At 45.4% G+C, this 16,691-nt stretch overlaps 1 protein-coding gene across 1 annotated transcript in view; it reads left to right on the top strand.

Moving 5' to 3' along the window:
• Positions 1-6,121, top strand: part of TNMD (tenomodulin) — a 221,166-nt gene extending 215,045 nt beyond the window's left edge. The window contains exon 7 of the mRNA XM_082264303.1: positions 5,790-6,121. Within this exon, the coding sequence (XP_082120429.1) occupies positions 5,790-5,999 (210 nt within the window). The 3' untranslated portion in view covers positions 6,000-6,121. The remainder of the gene's footprint in view (positions 1-5,789) is intronic.
• The last annotated feature ends 10,570 nt before the right edge of the window (positions 6,122-16,691 follow it).

Raw genomic sequence — 16,691 nt, 5'->3', positions numbered from 1 at the left:
TACTCCTACATGCAAATCAAAACTTTCATATCCAAACACCCTATCCCCACCATTAAATTACATACCTTAGCACAACAATTCTACACAGCACAAGGGGAGGGCAAAAAAGGAATTTCAGTCTTTTACAGCATCCTAGGTAACAGAACAGTATTTGAAAAAAACTCCTCCGATGATTAAGTGGGAGTCTGACCTGGGAAAGACATTTACTCATCAACAGTGGTTACACGCGCTCACAATGACCCAAAAAGCCTCACATTGCACTAACCACTGGGATATCTCCCAAAAAGTAGTAGCCAGATGGTACAAAACCCCTACTCAATTGGCAAAATTCATACCCGATTATTCCCCACTGTGCTGGAGAAATTTTGGGCAACCGGCAAATCTACACCATATCCTGTAGGACTCGCTAGCTATTGGCCAAAATATTTAAAATTATAGCAGACATCACGGGGATTCTAAAACCCCCAGCTCAAGCTCTAGTCATTCTACACATGGACATAACTGACTACCCTCCCCCCTATAGGACAATTGTAACACATATACTGCTATTAGCCAAACTGGTTATAGCTAGACACTGGAAAGATTGCGACTCCCCTAACCCTTCTGAAGTTGTAATGCACGTCAACCTGAAGAGAAAAAGGGAATTAAAGAAGGTGTGTGTGTGTGGAAACCAACTGGCCCTTAATTTGCTATACTTACCCACCAATCTGCTGACAAACCAAATAAACCTGTCTAACATAATAGGTTAAAAACAGGGGTTTAGTTAACACACATTTGCAAATGCATGTATAAGCTGTAGGCCACTCCACGGCACCCTGTGTATCCTGCAGTCCTAACACTTCCTAACACTACTCAACCTGAGTGTCTCAAACATGGAAGTACATGAATGCTAATGGATGGACGGGAAACAGGTGAGCTTGGAGATGGCCCAATCCTCCCCCAACCTGCTCCCAGCCATGACTGGTATTGAAAAACGAATGGCTATGTAAAAGCCATAGGGTGCAAACTAAAAAATGGCCAGCTGGGAAACACACACCCCCATCCCAGTGATATAGATGGTAAAGGCAAATTGGGACTTTATATGAGACATCAGCCTGTAAAGCAAACGTCTCCATCCCTGATAACAGAAAATTTGGGCAGTTGTGGGACTTTAGATGAGTAATGCAAGTCAACCTAAACTACAATTATGAAAAACTGTTAGCAGCCAGAAATCACCTCTCTCTTGTCTCGTTCAATAAGAAGTGGGACGCTTGGACAAAATGGTACTCCTGATGATGTTTTTTCTTACAACGGATATATTTACTTTCGTTACTTTCTTCATGTACTTCGGTTTGTCATATATCTTACGGATGTCTAATATATTGTGTACGCTGATTTTACGGTTTACATCGTTTACCTGCAGGTACTGTCATAATGTATGAACGACTAAGTGTGTATAATGTTATAACTTCAATAAAAATTACTTTGAAAAAAAATAAAAAATAAACACAGGGATAATCAGTACCCATTGCTTACTGTGTTCAATCAAGAAATTAAGGGGCCAGTAAATCTGACATCTTTAATGCGCCTCCCCCTCCCTCCTCTCCATTCTGACACCCAGCAGCGACGCAAGGGGAGCACACAGTGGGGATCAGAGCTGCAGGAAGGGATGGTCTGATTGTGGAAGGGGGTGATCAGAATAGCAGGGGACACAGACACTGGAACCAAGTGGAAGGGAGGGAGAGGAGAAGGTGGTTGCGATGCAGGGGGAGTCATCCAGGGAATTGGTTCCAGTAAATGCTCCCCACCCTGCTGGTCTAGTGAACTGCCATAAAGCTGTGTGGGCTCCTCATTGAACATATAGATTCTAGTCCCAATACAAGAGGACCGGTGTAACCCCCTTATAAGCGGCCCTGGTCCTCAGCTGTGAACCTGTAGGCTGTTCCTGTCTAGCAATAGCTATTTCTCTGTCGCTCATTGACAGACGTAGTCCTCCTTGATTAATATCAACTCGGGTTATACTGCCCTCTAGAGGAGTAGGACTAGACAGGAAAGAAAACGTTCTGGCCACACCCTAGGGGCAGTCCCAGAGGGTATATCCTCTCACTTCCTGCTACAGCAAATCAGTTTTTTTCTGTCTAGTTAGGAGTAAGGACCTAGATTCCTTGCTAGGATCTTCGGTCCTGGCAGGATTTTTTTAGAAATACTTTTTTTAGACAGCTTTTTTTTCTCCAGTGTTCCTGTGAGATCTTCAAGCAAGTACGCTGAAACTGGGCAACGGGCTGGATGTTGAGATCCAGTGGTCACCCCAGTTCAGCCTACGAACACGTGCGCGACATAGTCCCACTGGACGGGGACTGACCCTGCGAGTTAAACGTCTCGCCTGGATGCCAATGACCAACAGAGTCACGGTGTCTGTATTGGTCGACAGCCCCCCCACCCCGGTGGAGAGGGGTTCTGTCAGGAGTTGGCGCCCGCCTGGTTCCGGTATGGTGAGTAGAATGTTCCCCCTCTCCCCTTGTCGGGTTTGTTGGTGGACGCGGGCCCCTCTCTGGGATGGTCGGACACTCAGTTTCTGGGTCTCCCCTCTATCCTATAACAGGTCACAGATCCCCCAATTTGAGTGTGATTTTTGTGAATAGAAACCAGGAGGCTTGGTTTGGGAGCTGACTATCTAAAGTCACTATATGACTGTAAGGGTGACTGAAGTCAGTGGCAGACTACTAAAAGGCATTACTAATCGTGTGGTGTGAATCTTTGGAATTTCCCCCACGTACCTATTCGGTGACCCGAATCTTGGCTTTTCTGCAAAAGGGGGTTGAGCAGAAACTATCCTTGAGCACTATCAAGGGTCATGTTTCAGCATTAGCAATCTTCTTTCAGAAGCCTTTGGCTACTCATTCCTTGGTGTCCAGGGGGTGCGGCACTTGGCTCCGCCAGTGCGCGCGCCCTTACCGCCCTGGGATCTTAAGTTGGTGTTTGTTGGTTCTTCAGAAACCTCCCTTTGAAAATATCAGGGAGATTCCCTTGCTTACATTATCCCAGAAGGTGGCCTTCTTGGTGGCTATCACTTCTGCACGCAGGGTGGTGTCAGAACTGGCTGCATTATCATGCCATTCCCCATATCTAGTGGTTCATAGGGATAAGGTAGTTCTTCATCCGAAGCCATCCTTTCTTCCTAAGGTGGTTTCAGATTTTCATCTGAATGAAGATATTGTGCTACCTTCCTTGTGTCCTAAGCCCAATCATCCTCAGGAATATGCGTTGCATTCCTTGGATGTGGTTCGGGCAATCAGGGTATACCTGAAGACTACGGAATCGTTCCGTAAGACGGATTCACTTTTTGTGATCACGGATGGCCCCAGAAAGGGGTTGCCTGCATCTGCCGCGACTATCTCCAAATGGATTAGACAGACGGTGGTACAGGCTTATTCTATTAAGGGTCGGAATCCTCCGTTCCCTGTTAAGGCGCACTCCACTCGAGCGCTCAGTACTTCCTGGGCCTACCGCCATCAGGCGTCAGTGGTCCAGGTGTGCAAGGCGGCTACCTGGTAGTCGGTTCATACCTTTACAAAATTTTATAAAGTTGATGTGATGGCATCGGCGGATGCCTCATTTGGCCGCAAGGTTTTGCAGGCCGCAATTTGAGGAGAACGGTGGTCTACCTCGAGGGTTTTTTTCCATTGGAATTTCAGTTGAGTCTCATCGTGTGATTGATGAGCCTTTAAAACTTCTAGTTGGCACCGGTTGGGCTTTCTAGATTGGATTTTGATTTCCATTTTCCCACCCCTCATTTGTGGCACTGCTTTGGGACGTCCCGAGTTGATATTAATCAAGGAGGACTACGTCTGTCAATGAGCGACAGAGAAAAATGGATTTTTGTAAAATCTTACCGTAAAATCCTTTTCTCTTAAGCTCATTGACAGACGTAGTACCCGCCCCTCTGTTTTTGAGTTGGGTTGGGTTAAATTCTCTAAACACTGCTTTGTGACATAACTGATTTGCTGTAGCAGGAAGTGAGAGGATATACCCTCTGGGACTGACCCTAGGGTGTGGCCAGAGCGTTTCCTTTCCTGTCTAGTCCTACTCCTGTAGAGGGCAGTATAACCCGAGTTGATATTAATCAAGGAGGACTACGTCTGTCAATGAGCTTAAGAGAAAAGGATTTTACGGTAAGATTTTACAAAAATCCATTTTTTGCAAACATCTCATGATCCTCAGCTGTGAACCTATAGGATGTCCCATTCTAGCTATAGCTGTTTGCTAAAACATCTAATGGTTCCCAGCTGTGAACCTATAGGCTGCTTCTGTCTAGCTATACCTGTTTTGCAAACATCTCATCATCCTTAGCTGTGAACCTATAGGCTGTTCCCGTCTATTTAATTGCTATTTTGCAAACATCTCATGGTCCTCAGCTGTGAACCTATAGGCTGTTCAAGTCTAGAAATACCTATTTTGAAAATATCTCATGGTCCTCAGCTGTGAACATTTAGGCTGTTCCAGTCAAGCTATACCTGTTTTGCAAACATCTAATAGTTCCCAGCCAGTCTAGCATTACCCATTTTGTAAACATCTATGGTCCTTATCCGTTACCTAAAAGCTGTTCCAGTCTAGCTTTACCTGTTTTGTCAAAATCAAATGGTTCCCAGCTGCGAACCTATAGGCTGTTCCAGTCTAGAAATACATATTTTGCCAACCTCTCATGGTCTGCAGCTGTGAACCTATAGGCTTTTCCAGTCCAGCAATACCTGTTTTGCAAACATCTCATAGTCCTCAGCTTTGAACATTTAGGCTGTTCCAGTCTAGCTATACCTGTTTTGCAAACATCTCATGGTTCCTAGCTATGAACCTATAGGCTGTTCCAGTCTAGCTATACCTGTTTTGGAAACATCTCATGGTTCCCAGCTGTGAACCTATAGGCTGTTCTTGTCTATCTATACCTATTTTGCAAACATCTCATGGTCCTTACCCGTGAACGTAGAGGCTGTTCCAGTCTAGCTATAGCTGTTTTGAAAACATCTCATGGTTCCCAGCTATGAACCTATAGGCTATTCCAGTCTAGCTATACCTGTTTTGGAAACATCTCATGGTTCCCAGCTGTGAACCTATAGGCTGTTCTTGTCTATCTATACCTATTTTGCAAACATCTCATGGTCCTTACCCGTGAACGTATAGGCTGTTCCAGTCTAGAAATACCTATTTTGCAAACATCTCATGGTCTACAGCTATGAGCATATAGGCTTTTTTAGTCTAGCATTACCTGTTTTGCAAACATCTCATAGTCCTCAGCTGTGAACCTACAGGCTGTTCCAGTCTGCGACTGTGAACCTATAGGCTGTTCCAGTCTCGCTATACCTGTTTTGCAAACATCTCATGGTCCTCAGCTTTGAACCTGTAGGCTGTTCCAGCCTCACTAAACCTCTTATGCAAACTATTTCATGGTTCCCAGCTGTGAGTGAAAGACTTTGTTGCTGCTATTTAGAGAGAAAGTGTTGTCCCCTACAGAATTGTTCTCAAGCATTTTGGAGTATTCCACATCATTCCAATTCCCCTCCCAACTTTCTACAAGCAATATAAAACAAAATACAAACCCTTAGACTGTTTAATGAGCCAAAGTGAATGGACTGTTGCTGTGTGCCTGGCTGCTGTTGCACTGCTTTGGCAAAGAACCGGTTAAATCCATGGCTTCTGCTTCGGGGGTAGCGCTACATAGATCTACAGTATTTTAATGAATGCGGAAATGTGAAGCGGATGCTGAATTATGCTTCTTCATGTTTTACTTTTCAACATGTTTTTCTTATGTCTTTCAGAGAGAAGTCGGACTGGAGTTTCACTCCATGTGGGATCATCGAGGCTTCTGCTGTAATCACTGCCGCCGCGGACAGCGGTATTGCCAGAGAGTCTGCGAGCCCCTGCTGGGATATTATCCCTACCCATACTGCTACGGGTCAGGGCGTGTGATCTGCAGGATCATTATGCCTTGTAACTGGTGGGTGGCCAGGATGTTGGGCAGAGTTTGAGCAAGTTTATTATCATTATTTTATATTTTATTCTAAAAAGAATTGCCATCCTGTGCTTCTATCATTCTGTAAGCGCTTTGCAAATTTTAAAGCAGCAATGAATGATAATATAAGGTGAAATAGGCAAAGTTTTGGCTAGAAATGGGCTGAACCAGGGGTGTAACTACAGGGGTTGCAGGGGCTGCAATTGCAACCGGGCCCCATGCTCCAGGGGGCCTGTATGGCTCCCCTGTACACCTGGATAGGAGGGGTGGCGGGGGCACCTTGTAGATAAATCAATGTCCTCCTTTTTCCTCTTGTAGCTGCAGGAGGAAAATGGAGGAGATTGGTTCCTCTGTATGCTGCCCCTGCCACTCCTCCTATCCAGTTCACTTGTGCTCGGCTGTCTCTGGGCCCTTGTGTGCTCCCCTGGTCCCCCCCCCCACTACTGTGCTGCACCCCCCCCCCCCTTTCCCCACTGCGCTCCCTTCCCTCTCCTGCCGGCTGCTGCAGGGGATGTGTCACAATAGAGAACCAGGAAGGGGTCGGTAAATATGTAATTTACCAGCTCCTTCCTTTTCTGAACTGACAGAGTCATAGTCAGTGACATTGTAAAAAAATAAAATAAAATGATAAAAAAATAATACAATTAAAATACCAAAAAATAAAAACTACTGACACCAGTGGGTGAACTTCCAGGATCGCAAAGGTCACACTTGCGACAGGGTCCTGGCATTCCACCACCGTGGGGAGGCCCCAAGATGGCAGGAAGGGGGCCCACTGCAGAACTTGTGAAAGGGTCCGGCTGCAGGAGCGTACGAGGGTAAAGGGCCCCAGGATCAGTGGGAAGAGCCCCAGGCTTGAAGGGAAGGGCCTCGGCGAGGGGTCTGGGGGCACTTCGTGGTTTCTTGCACTGGGGCCTGAAGGTTCTAGTTACGCCTCTGGGCTAAACCTTCCATGTAAAAATAGTATTAGATTAAATGTCTCCCCAGAGTGGCACTGTGGACATTAATTGATAAATCTGGGCCTCATCCTAAACAAATTGATACAAAAAGCAGGATATAGGAATATGGACTTTAATGGCACAACACAACCTCACAGAGGACTTCGGTTAGTTTCAAAAATATAGTATAAATTAGTATTATATATAAAAGTATATATTTTTTCTTATGTAGAATATGTATGTATGGTATTGAGCCCCTGAAGAAGCGCCGATTGGGTGCAAAACATGTTAGGCTGACTGTACCCCCATATTGGAGTCGTTGCCATGATGTTGGTTGCCCATCAATACTGATATACAGGAATTTCCTGGTGGATCAAGGGGATTAAGACCTACAATGATTCATTTTTGGGCAATAGTATCTAATATCTAGGACATCGGTCCATGTGTATAAAAATATTTTGAATGTATTTGTCTTCTTATAATTAATTGTTTTTAAAGGTACCAAAATTAAAAGTGTATCATTTTTTAAACTAACTGAAGTCCTCTGTGAGGTTGTGTTGTGCCATTAAAGTCCATATTCCTATATCCCCCTTTTTGTGTCTTCCATGTAAAAAAAAAAAACAACCAATACCAGTTCTTCAATGATATCGATCTTTTCTTGACATTGACCAACAATCAGCAGGCAGCACACATCTGTGGCTGCTAGGGCTAAGAGAAGATATTTTGGTGAAAAGTACCAGTTTGCCATTTTCTTTACGGTTTTTGTTCCCTCTCTGAGGTTTTACCCCCCCCCCCCCCCCCTTTTGTCTAGGTCGGGCATACTCAAACTACGGCCCTCCAGCTGTTGCAGAACTACACATCCCATGAGTCATTGTAAAACTCTGACAATCACAGACATGACCAGGCATGATGGGAATTGTAGATCCTGAACAACTGGAGGGCCATAGTTTGAAGACCCCTGGTCTAGGTGATCATTGACAGAAAATAAGGGAAAAATCCTAAATTTTAAGTTGTCACCAAAAGAGATAGATGGGGTAATCTTCCAATGGGAACACTTGTAGTGGTGACAGCTGATGGTTGAGAATGGCCGGTCTAAAGGTAAAGCACAACTTAAAATCTTAGATATTACACTCGCTACTAGACCAATATGTTTGAAAGACTGGACAGAACCACCACATGTGTCCAAGTGCTTTCTTATACTTCTCGGAGACTCCAGCAGTAAGATAATCAATGCATCAAGCGGACACACATTGAATAGCCTAGATCAGGGGTGTCAAAGTGATGGCCCTCCAGCTGTTGTGAAGCTACAAGTCCCATCATGCCTCTGGCTGTGGTAGTCATGCTTGTAACTATCATCCTTGCTATGATATATGGGTGTTGTAGTTCCTAAACAGCTGCAGGACTGTGGGTGAATTTGCAGGGGTGAATGCACCCTTTTGCATGATCTTCACATTTTTCATCATTGTTTATGTTCCCGTTGGGGAGATTCACGTCCCCCCTTTTAGTCCAGATGATCATTGACAGAAAGTAAGGGAAAATCCCAAATTTTAAGTTGTCACCAAAAGGTTTAGAGGGGTAATCTTCCAATGGAAATATTTGTAGTGGTGACAGTTGTTTTAGGAGAGCATTTTCCTGAATTTGGAAAGGTTTTATCTCACTTCTTTTTGTGTCTGCAGGACAGGAAAGGGAAGGAAATCTCCCTAATCTAAATCCCCCCATTAGAACACAGTAAAAAAAAATAAAAAAACCTAACAGGAGGGATTTGTTCCAACTCTAGTCGAAAAAGTCTGGGTTTTATATGTAGCACCCTGGTAGACTGGTAGGTTTCGTTTTTTGGCAGAGGATTGTTTTGTTTGGTCTGTTCAGGGCTTTTCAGTTGCCTCATCCCCTGCCTTGACCTGACTACCCTCTCACCGGCTTATTCCCTGCCTGGACTTGACTACCCTCTCACCGGCCTCATCCTCTTCCTGGACCTGACTACCCTCTCACCGGCCTCATCCTCTTCCTGGACCTGACTACCCTCTCACCGGCCTCATCCTCTTCCTGGACCTGACTACTCTCTCATCTGCCTCATCCCCTGCTTGGACCTGACCACCCTCTCACCAGCCTCATCCTTTTCTTGAACGTGACCACCCTGTCGCCTTCTTTATTCTCCTCCTGGACTTGACTACCCTCTCATCTGCCTCATCCCTTGCCTGGACCTGACTACCCTCTCACCAGCCTCATCCTTTTTTCTGGACATGACTACCCTGTCGCCTTCTTTATTCTCCTCCTGGACCTGACTACCCTCTCAACTGTCTCATCCCTTGCCTGGACCTGACAACCCTCTCCCCTGGCTCATTCTCTTCCTGGACCTGACTTCCCTCTCACCTGCCTTATCCCTTGCATGGACCTGACTACCCTCTCACTGGCTTCATTCCATGCCTGGACTTGACTACCCTCTCACCTGCCTCAACCTTTTCCTGGACCTGACTGCTCTCTCACCTGCCTCATCCCCTGCTTGGACCTGACTACCCTCTCACCAGCCTCATCCTTTTCCTGGACCCAACTACCCTGTCGCCTTCTTTATTCTCCTCCTGGACCTGACTACCCTCTCACCTGCCTCCTCCCCTGCCTGGACCTGACAACCCTCTCCCCTGGCTCATTCTCTTCCTGGATCTGACTACCCTCTCACCTGCCTCATCCTGTTCCTGGAGCTGACTACCCTCTCACCTGCCTCATCCTGTTCCTGGATCTGACTACCCTCTCACCTGCCTCATCCTGTTCCTGGATCTGACTACCCTCTCACCTGGCTTATCCCTTGCCTGGACCTGACTACCCTCTCACCTGCCTTATCCCTTGCCTGGACCTGACTACCCTCTCATCTGCCTCATCCCTTGCCTGGACCTGACCACCCTCTCACCAGCCTCATCCCTTGCCTGGACCAGACTACACTCTCACCTGCCTCATCCCTTGCCTGGACCCAACTACCCTCTCACCTGCCTCATCCTGTGCCAGGATCTGACTACCTTCTCATCTGCCTCATCCCCTGTCTGGACCTGACTACCCTCTTGACTGCCTCAGCCTCTGCCATGATCTGACTACCATCTCTCCAGCCTCTCACCCTGCCTGGACCTGATTACCCTCTTGCCTGCAGCCCTGTGAACAGTCTTCACACTATCCTTCTCTGTTCCATCCACCCCCATGGTAGGGTGATTATGAATGTCACAACCTAAAGCCAGTTTGCAGCAAGGCCTATACCACTCTGGTGAAGACCAACTGCCACTTAGATTCTGCATCTGGGGTGAGCCAGTAATACTTTCAGGAGGCACTCCACACCCATATTCAACCAATATTGAAATTAAAAGTTCTTGGACATTCAGATCATTCGTTTGGGGCTTCCATTAGCCTTTGTGCATATGAATCTTCAAATCTGGGTCCCCCCTTTTTGTCAAGAGCAGCCTCACCAGAGCCATCCAAATGATCTGTAGATAACCTGAAATCCATCGTCCCGTTTCTAGTTGTACCAAAAATTGTGTGCCTATAGATCTGGACTTGGTAGAAAAAGTCTGGCCCTGGTTTATACTGTATCTGTAGCTGAACAGGATGGCAATCCTTCCAGAATTAGTCCAAATATTTTTATTTTTTTCTTAAACTTGCTTTTATACCGTATTCCTTCATTTATATTGCTTTTAATCACTATATACTGTATTTTTCACTGAGAAGTAAAATGTCTTTTTTTTTTTTTTTTTGTATAGTCCATAAATCAGTATTGTGCTGTGATGTTTTTCTCTAGAAACATGGAGGTGTCGGTAGACTTTGACACAACATTCTCTATAAATCATTGCGCTGATGAAGGTTTTGATTTTAATCAATAATTTACAGTCAGGAATTTTTAATCCTCCGCACATTAAAAAGAAATAAATCAGATGTATTTCGTATTTCTTGACCGTGTTGGCCCAAAGAAACCAAAAGGGAAAGAAAAAGTTAAAGCTCAGTTGAACTTTCAGTTTAAATTAGCTAAATAAATTCCAGGTAAATCAAAGTGAAAGGTGTTCAGAGTCTTAGGGGTCTATGTATAAAACATTTTCTGTGCGCACAGGCACAACGAATGATTGCTTTTTATTTTTTGTTATATATTTTTTTGTAATATTATTATCTATTAAGACCGTCAGCTCCATCTAGTGGCCATAATGTGTGTTTTTTTTCCTGACATACCTCAATAATAAAGAAAATACTGCACAATGGCCACTAGATGGAGCTTAAAATCATTGGAGATGATAATATTATAAAAAATACAGCAATCATTTGTTGTGCCTGATGCCTGATGCTGTTTCATACATGGAACCTTAAGAGTCGGTTCACACTATGGCGACACGACTCTGTACTACTTCGGAGGCGACTTGTGAAGTCCCGTGCACTTCGGCGCGACTGGCACGGACTTCATATAATGAATGCCTATGCAAGTCGCTCCGAGGTCGCCCCGAAGTAGTACAGGACCCTTTTTCTAAGTCGGAGCGACTTGTGTCGCTCCTATTAGAACGGGTCCTGTAGCAGTCAATGGACCGTGAGAGACCGCGACTTGTCAGGCTGACAAGTCGCCTGACAAGTCGCCTGACAAGTCGCGGTAGTGTGGACCGAGTCTTAATGTTCAGTTTATTAAGAGAGCAGCCTGAGTAGAAAAGCCTGTCCCCTGCCTACAGGCTGTAGCATACTTGCCATCTGTGTGGAAGCAATGGTCTCTCTGCAAAGGTCGGACATGCCCTTTGGAACAGGTGCATCCAAGCTATTACCTCCTGTGTAACTCAGCCTTCAAAGTCTCTGCAAACCTCCATATACAGTCAATGCAAAAAAAAAGAAAGTCTGTTGCCATGAAAGTCAGCTAAAACATAATTTTTTTTTTAATGCAGGTGAACAACAGTCAAAATAAACCAACGCGTTTCGGCTATCAGGCCTCACGGCCGAAACACGTTGGATTTTTTGACTGTTGTTTACCTATATTAATAAAATTACGTCTTAGCCGACTTTCATGGCACTAGCCTTTACTTTTTTGGAATTGACATGCCCTCTGCTGAATCAGAGCTGAAGCTCTTTAATTAACAGGGAACTTATTATGTGTTGATTTCAGAGCTTCTTCTTACTCAGCAGGGGGCATGATAAACTGTGGTAGAGAGGCCACTGCTTCTACACAGAGAACAAGGGTCTTTCTTTTCAGCATGCTGGCAGGGAACAGGCTTCTCTACTCAGACGATCAGTGGCGGCCGGTCTATAGGGGGCGCAGGGGTGCTGCCCCCCATATCAGCATCTTCAAGGAAAAAAAAATTACCTTTTAAAGCCCATTAGGGGCGCCGGACCTATTGCAGTCTATGGGGGAGGATGGGGTTTGGCATCCCACGTGCTGCCAGGCAGAGGCGCCGATTGGCGGCCGTTCTGGGTGTTATCGGGGCGCAGAGCAACACTGCGCCCCGACACTCCCCACTTCTACACTCCTAGTCCTGTGATTGGTCCAGACTCCAGCCTGGACCAATCATTCAGGACTCCCGTCTGACGTCGTCGTGAGGGCGGTGCGAGGAGGAGCAGCGTGGTCTGAAGTCGCGAGACGTCTCAGCCAGGAGCAGGTAAGTGAAAGTGAAGCCGCTGCCTCATGTGTGTCTCCTCTTCCGCCAGCGGCCACTGCAGACTATGTCTGGTTTCTAAAGAAAACCAACTTTAAGACACTGAATATCTTTTATTTTGGTACTCCTGAAATGTATTTAGCCAATTTAAACTGAACATTTAGATGGGCTTCAAAAGAATTTAGTCTAATCTAAAGGCGTTAAGTCAAATTTTTTGACTATCGATTCCTGTTTAGCCATTTGACTATGTGTGGGATCAACATGATGACAGCAGATATCCTCTAGAGCAGGCATTCTCAATCGGGGTCCCATGGAACCCTACGGTTCCTCCAGAGGTTGCTAGGGGTTCCTTGAGATGTGGTAGTTAACCTATCTGATAGTGCCTTCATGGTTCCAGGTCCAGAGCCAGTATCAGGACACCAATGATTTTTTTTTCAGGTGACTGTAGGAGTAGCATTCTACACCAATGTAAAGGGGTCATTCTTTCCACTGGCCACCAATGTAAAGAGCCATCCCTTCTACTGACCACCAAGGTAAGAGGTCATTCTTTCTACTGGCCTCCAATGTAAGGCGCCATTCCTTCTATTGACCACCAATGTAAGAGGTCATTCTTTCCACTGGCCGCCAATGTAAGGCACCATCCCTTCTACTGACCACCAATGTAAGGAGTCATTCTTTCCACTGACACCAATGTAAGGGGTCATTTTTTTCCACTGGCCGCCAATGTAAGGCACCATCCCTTCTACTGACCACCAATGTAAGGCGCCATCCCTTCTACTGACCACCAATGTAAGAGGTCATTCTTTCCACTGGCCACAATTTTAGGGGTCATTCTTTCTACTGGCCGCCAATGTAAGGCACCATCCCTTCTACTGACCACCAATTTAAGAGATCATTCTTTCCACTGGCCACCAATGTAAAGTGCCATCCCTTTAACTGACCACCAATGTAAGGGGTCATTCTTTCCACTGGCCACCAATGTAAAGTGCCATCCCTTTAACTGACCACCAATGTAAGAGGTCATTCTTTCCACCGGGCACCAATGTAAGAGGTCTTTCTTTCCACTGCCTGCCAATATAAGGTGCCATCCCATCTACTGATCACCAATGTAAGGAGTCATTCTTTCCACTGGCCGCCAATGTAAGGCACCATCCCTTTTACTGACCACCAATGTAAGGCGCCATCCCTTCTACTGACCACCAATGTAAGAGGTCATTCTTTGCACTGGGCACCAATTTAAGGCATCATTCTTTCTACTGGCCGCCAACCAATTTAAGGGGTCATTCTTTCTACTGGCTGCCAATGTAAGGCACCGTCCCTTCTACTGGCCACCAATGTAAGAGGTCATTCTTTCCACTGGCCACCAATGTAAGGAGCATTTTCCTTATGATCCCTGAATAACTAATCTATCAGGGGTACCCGGAGGACACATGAACATTATTTCAAGGGTTCCTCTGTGGTAAAAAGGTTGAGAAAGGCTGCTCTAGGGGATCAGAACCCTGATAGAAGGTTGAAAATTTCAAATACTTTGATATTGTTGTCTGCTAAATGAGCAAAAGTAAAGCCGGCTCCCATGATGGAGCCCATAGATGGGCCAAACCAAGCACTGAACACAACATGATGACCTGCAGGAACTGAATGTGCATGATACTGATGAATTATGTGATGTTTTTTTAAAAGTAAATAAAGTTTTTATTTGTTCCCATTGGATGTTGTCCTATGTTCTTATGGCAGCAATGGGTTGGGTTTTTAGGTGTAACCTCACAGACACAGACCACCACCACCACCATCAGCCCCTCCAGTCTTACATTACTGTCCCCCTATCTAGACAGATGTCAGCTGTGCAACTTGTTGGTTCCAATTTTTAAATCCTGTTGGCCATTCTAAAGCAAAATACAGACTCTACATGGGATTCAGTGGAGAGTTTACAGCGCATGCACAGACCGGCCAGCTTCTATATAATTGCAATATCCGATGAACCGTATTTGCATCCATCCACAAAAGTTGTGCTCCACATGGATAAAAGTATCTACTACTATATACTCATATCCAAGGAGAAGAGAGAAAAGAATGGGGTTCTTAGAGCTTGTTGGTTGGATGGTTTCCAGGATCACATAGACCTTGTCATACGGTGGATTAAGCCCTTACCCTCCATGTGGCCTTTCCTTTTCAATCTGCAGCTGTTGTAGTTTTCTGAAAATGCAATGCAATATGGCCGCCTGGAGCTTTTCTGTACACAGAATGTATACTGACCACACCCCCAGAAACATCATTTCCTGCTTGTGTGATTGGCTTACCAATTTTCCCAGAAGTCTGCACTAAGATACAAGTCAGATTTCTGGCATCCCCTGCAACAAACAATGATTTCTTCAGAATAACAAAAGGTAGAAATCTACAACAAGGTTTGTTACAATCCTTGTAATGTACAGAGATCACCCAGAGGGGAATGTTTTTTTCTGAACAAAAGTGGAGTTACGCTTTAACTGGTAATTGCGTGGTCATGTAACGCTGTACCCAAACAAAATTGATATAATTTTTTCACACAAATAGAGCTTTTTTTTATTTTTTATTATTATTATTATTATTATTATTATTATTATTATTATTATTGTATTTTACTTATTTTGGTGTAATTGGATCACCACTGGGTGTTTTATTTTTTATTTTATAAAGCACGTAAAGATTAATTTAAAAAAAAAAAGTTTAAAAACATATCAAATAAAACAATTCTAAAAATTCTAATTTCTAATTCCATTAAGTACATATCTGGTCAAATGCAAAATCTGCATAGGGGTCCCAGTCCCGCCGATGACGGCAAACCATGGCCGCTGGAGGTGCTCACAGTGCAGGAAGAGAAGTTTTGGGACCCCTGTGGGTATAGGGAATAAGTGATGTCGGCTTGGGGGTGAACCACCTATACATCTCCTCCAGCCCTGTGGGCACCTCCAGCGGCCATGATTTGCTATCATCCGCAGGACCGGGACACCTATGCAGATTTTGAAGTTGACCAGATATGTGAGTTAAAACATTTTTAATAAACTGCCCACTAGATGGCGCTTCCCTTTCATGAAAATGGTCGGTATCGGCACCGATACTGATACCGGTATCAGTGCATCCCTAGTTTCTGTGCAGAGCTGCACCAGATTTTGCACTCTCCAGTTTTAGTAAATCAACCCCATTGTCCTCCACTTACCGCAAAGTGACGTAGGGCTACGTCGGCAAACTTTGCAGTAATAATACCGGGGTGATGAATCTAGCTAGAGACACGATCCTGGTACCGTGGTTTAGAGCCAACGGTCGGCTTTCCGTCGGTAACGACCGATGTGGCTCGGGAGCCGCTCGATCGTTACCCGGGTGAGCGGGAGGGGACGTCCCCCGACCTCTCTCCTGCCGCCCTCCGTGACTTTGCCTGGGCCTCCCGTCCCACCGGGAGACCTGAGCACCCAACGTCCGCCGGCTGGATGGAGTCCCGATCTACGCCGGAAGGGGCTTCGATCGGGTCTCCAATGACGTAACGCGGAGGCGGCGTCCATGACGTCACTTCTGGGTTACTCTGCTGCAAAAGGCGGCAGATTTAGAGCCCATTCACACTAGCACGACTTGTGAGGCAACTTGTGTTGCCCCAGGTAGCTTGACATAACAAAAGCAATGTTAATCAATCAGTGCCGTCTTAATTGGCACTACTGAAGTTGCTCCGACTTCAGAAAAGGGTCCGGTACTACTTTGAGGCGACCTGTGATCCGACTGTCCCATATACTTCAATGGTAGTCGCCTCCTTATCTTAATTGACACGACTTGTTATCAGACTTTCCAGGAAGAGGAAAGAGATTAGCCAGGCATTCCCCACAGACAAAGTCGCCTGTCTCTTCAAAGTAGTGCACAAGTCTCTTCCAAGTCTCTTCCAAGTCTCTTCCAAGTCTCTAAACAAGTCTCTTCAAGTCACGGGGCGACTTTCTGGTAGTGGTAGTGTGAACCAGCTCTTAAAGAAGGGCTGTTTGCAAAATTGCCGTTTTCAGTGTTTTGCATACATGAAAGTGCAGTGGAGGGGTTTGGGGTCTTTTAGACCCTCGATCCCTCCATAAAGAGTACCTGTCACCCCATATTGGTGTCACAAGGGATGTTTACATTGCTTGTGACAGCAATAAAAGTGATCAGATTTTTTTTTTTTTTTTTTTA

This window comes from Pelophylax lessonae, assembly GCF_965119305.1.
Source record: "Pelophylax lessonae genome assembly, chromosome: 7".
Taxonomy (NCBI): domain Eukaryota; kingdom Metazoa; phylum Chordata; class Amphibia; order Anura; family Ranidae; genus Pelophylax; species Pelophylax lessonae.
This window is presented reverse-complemented; position numbering and strand designations above follow the sequence as displayed.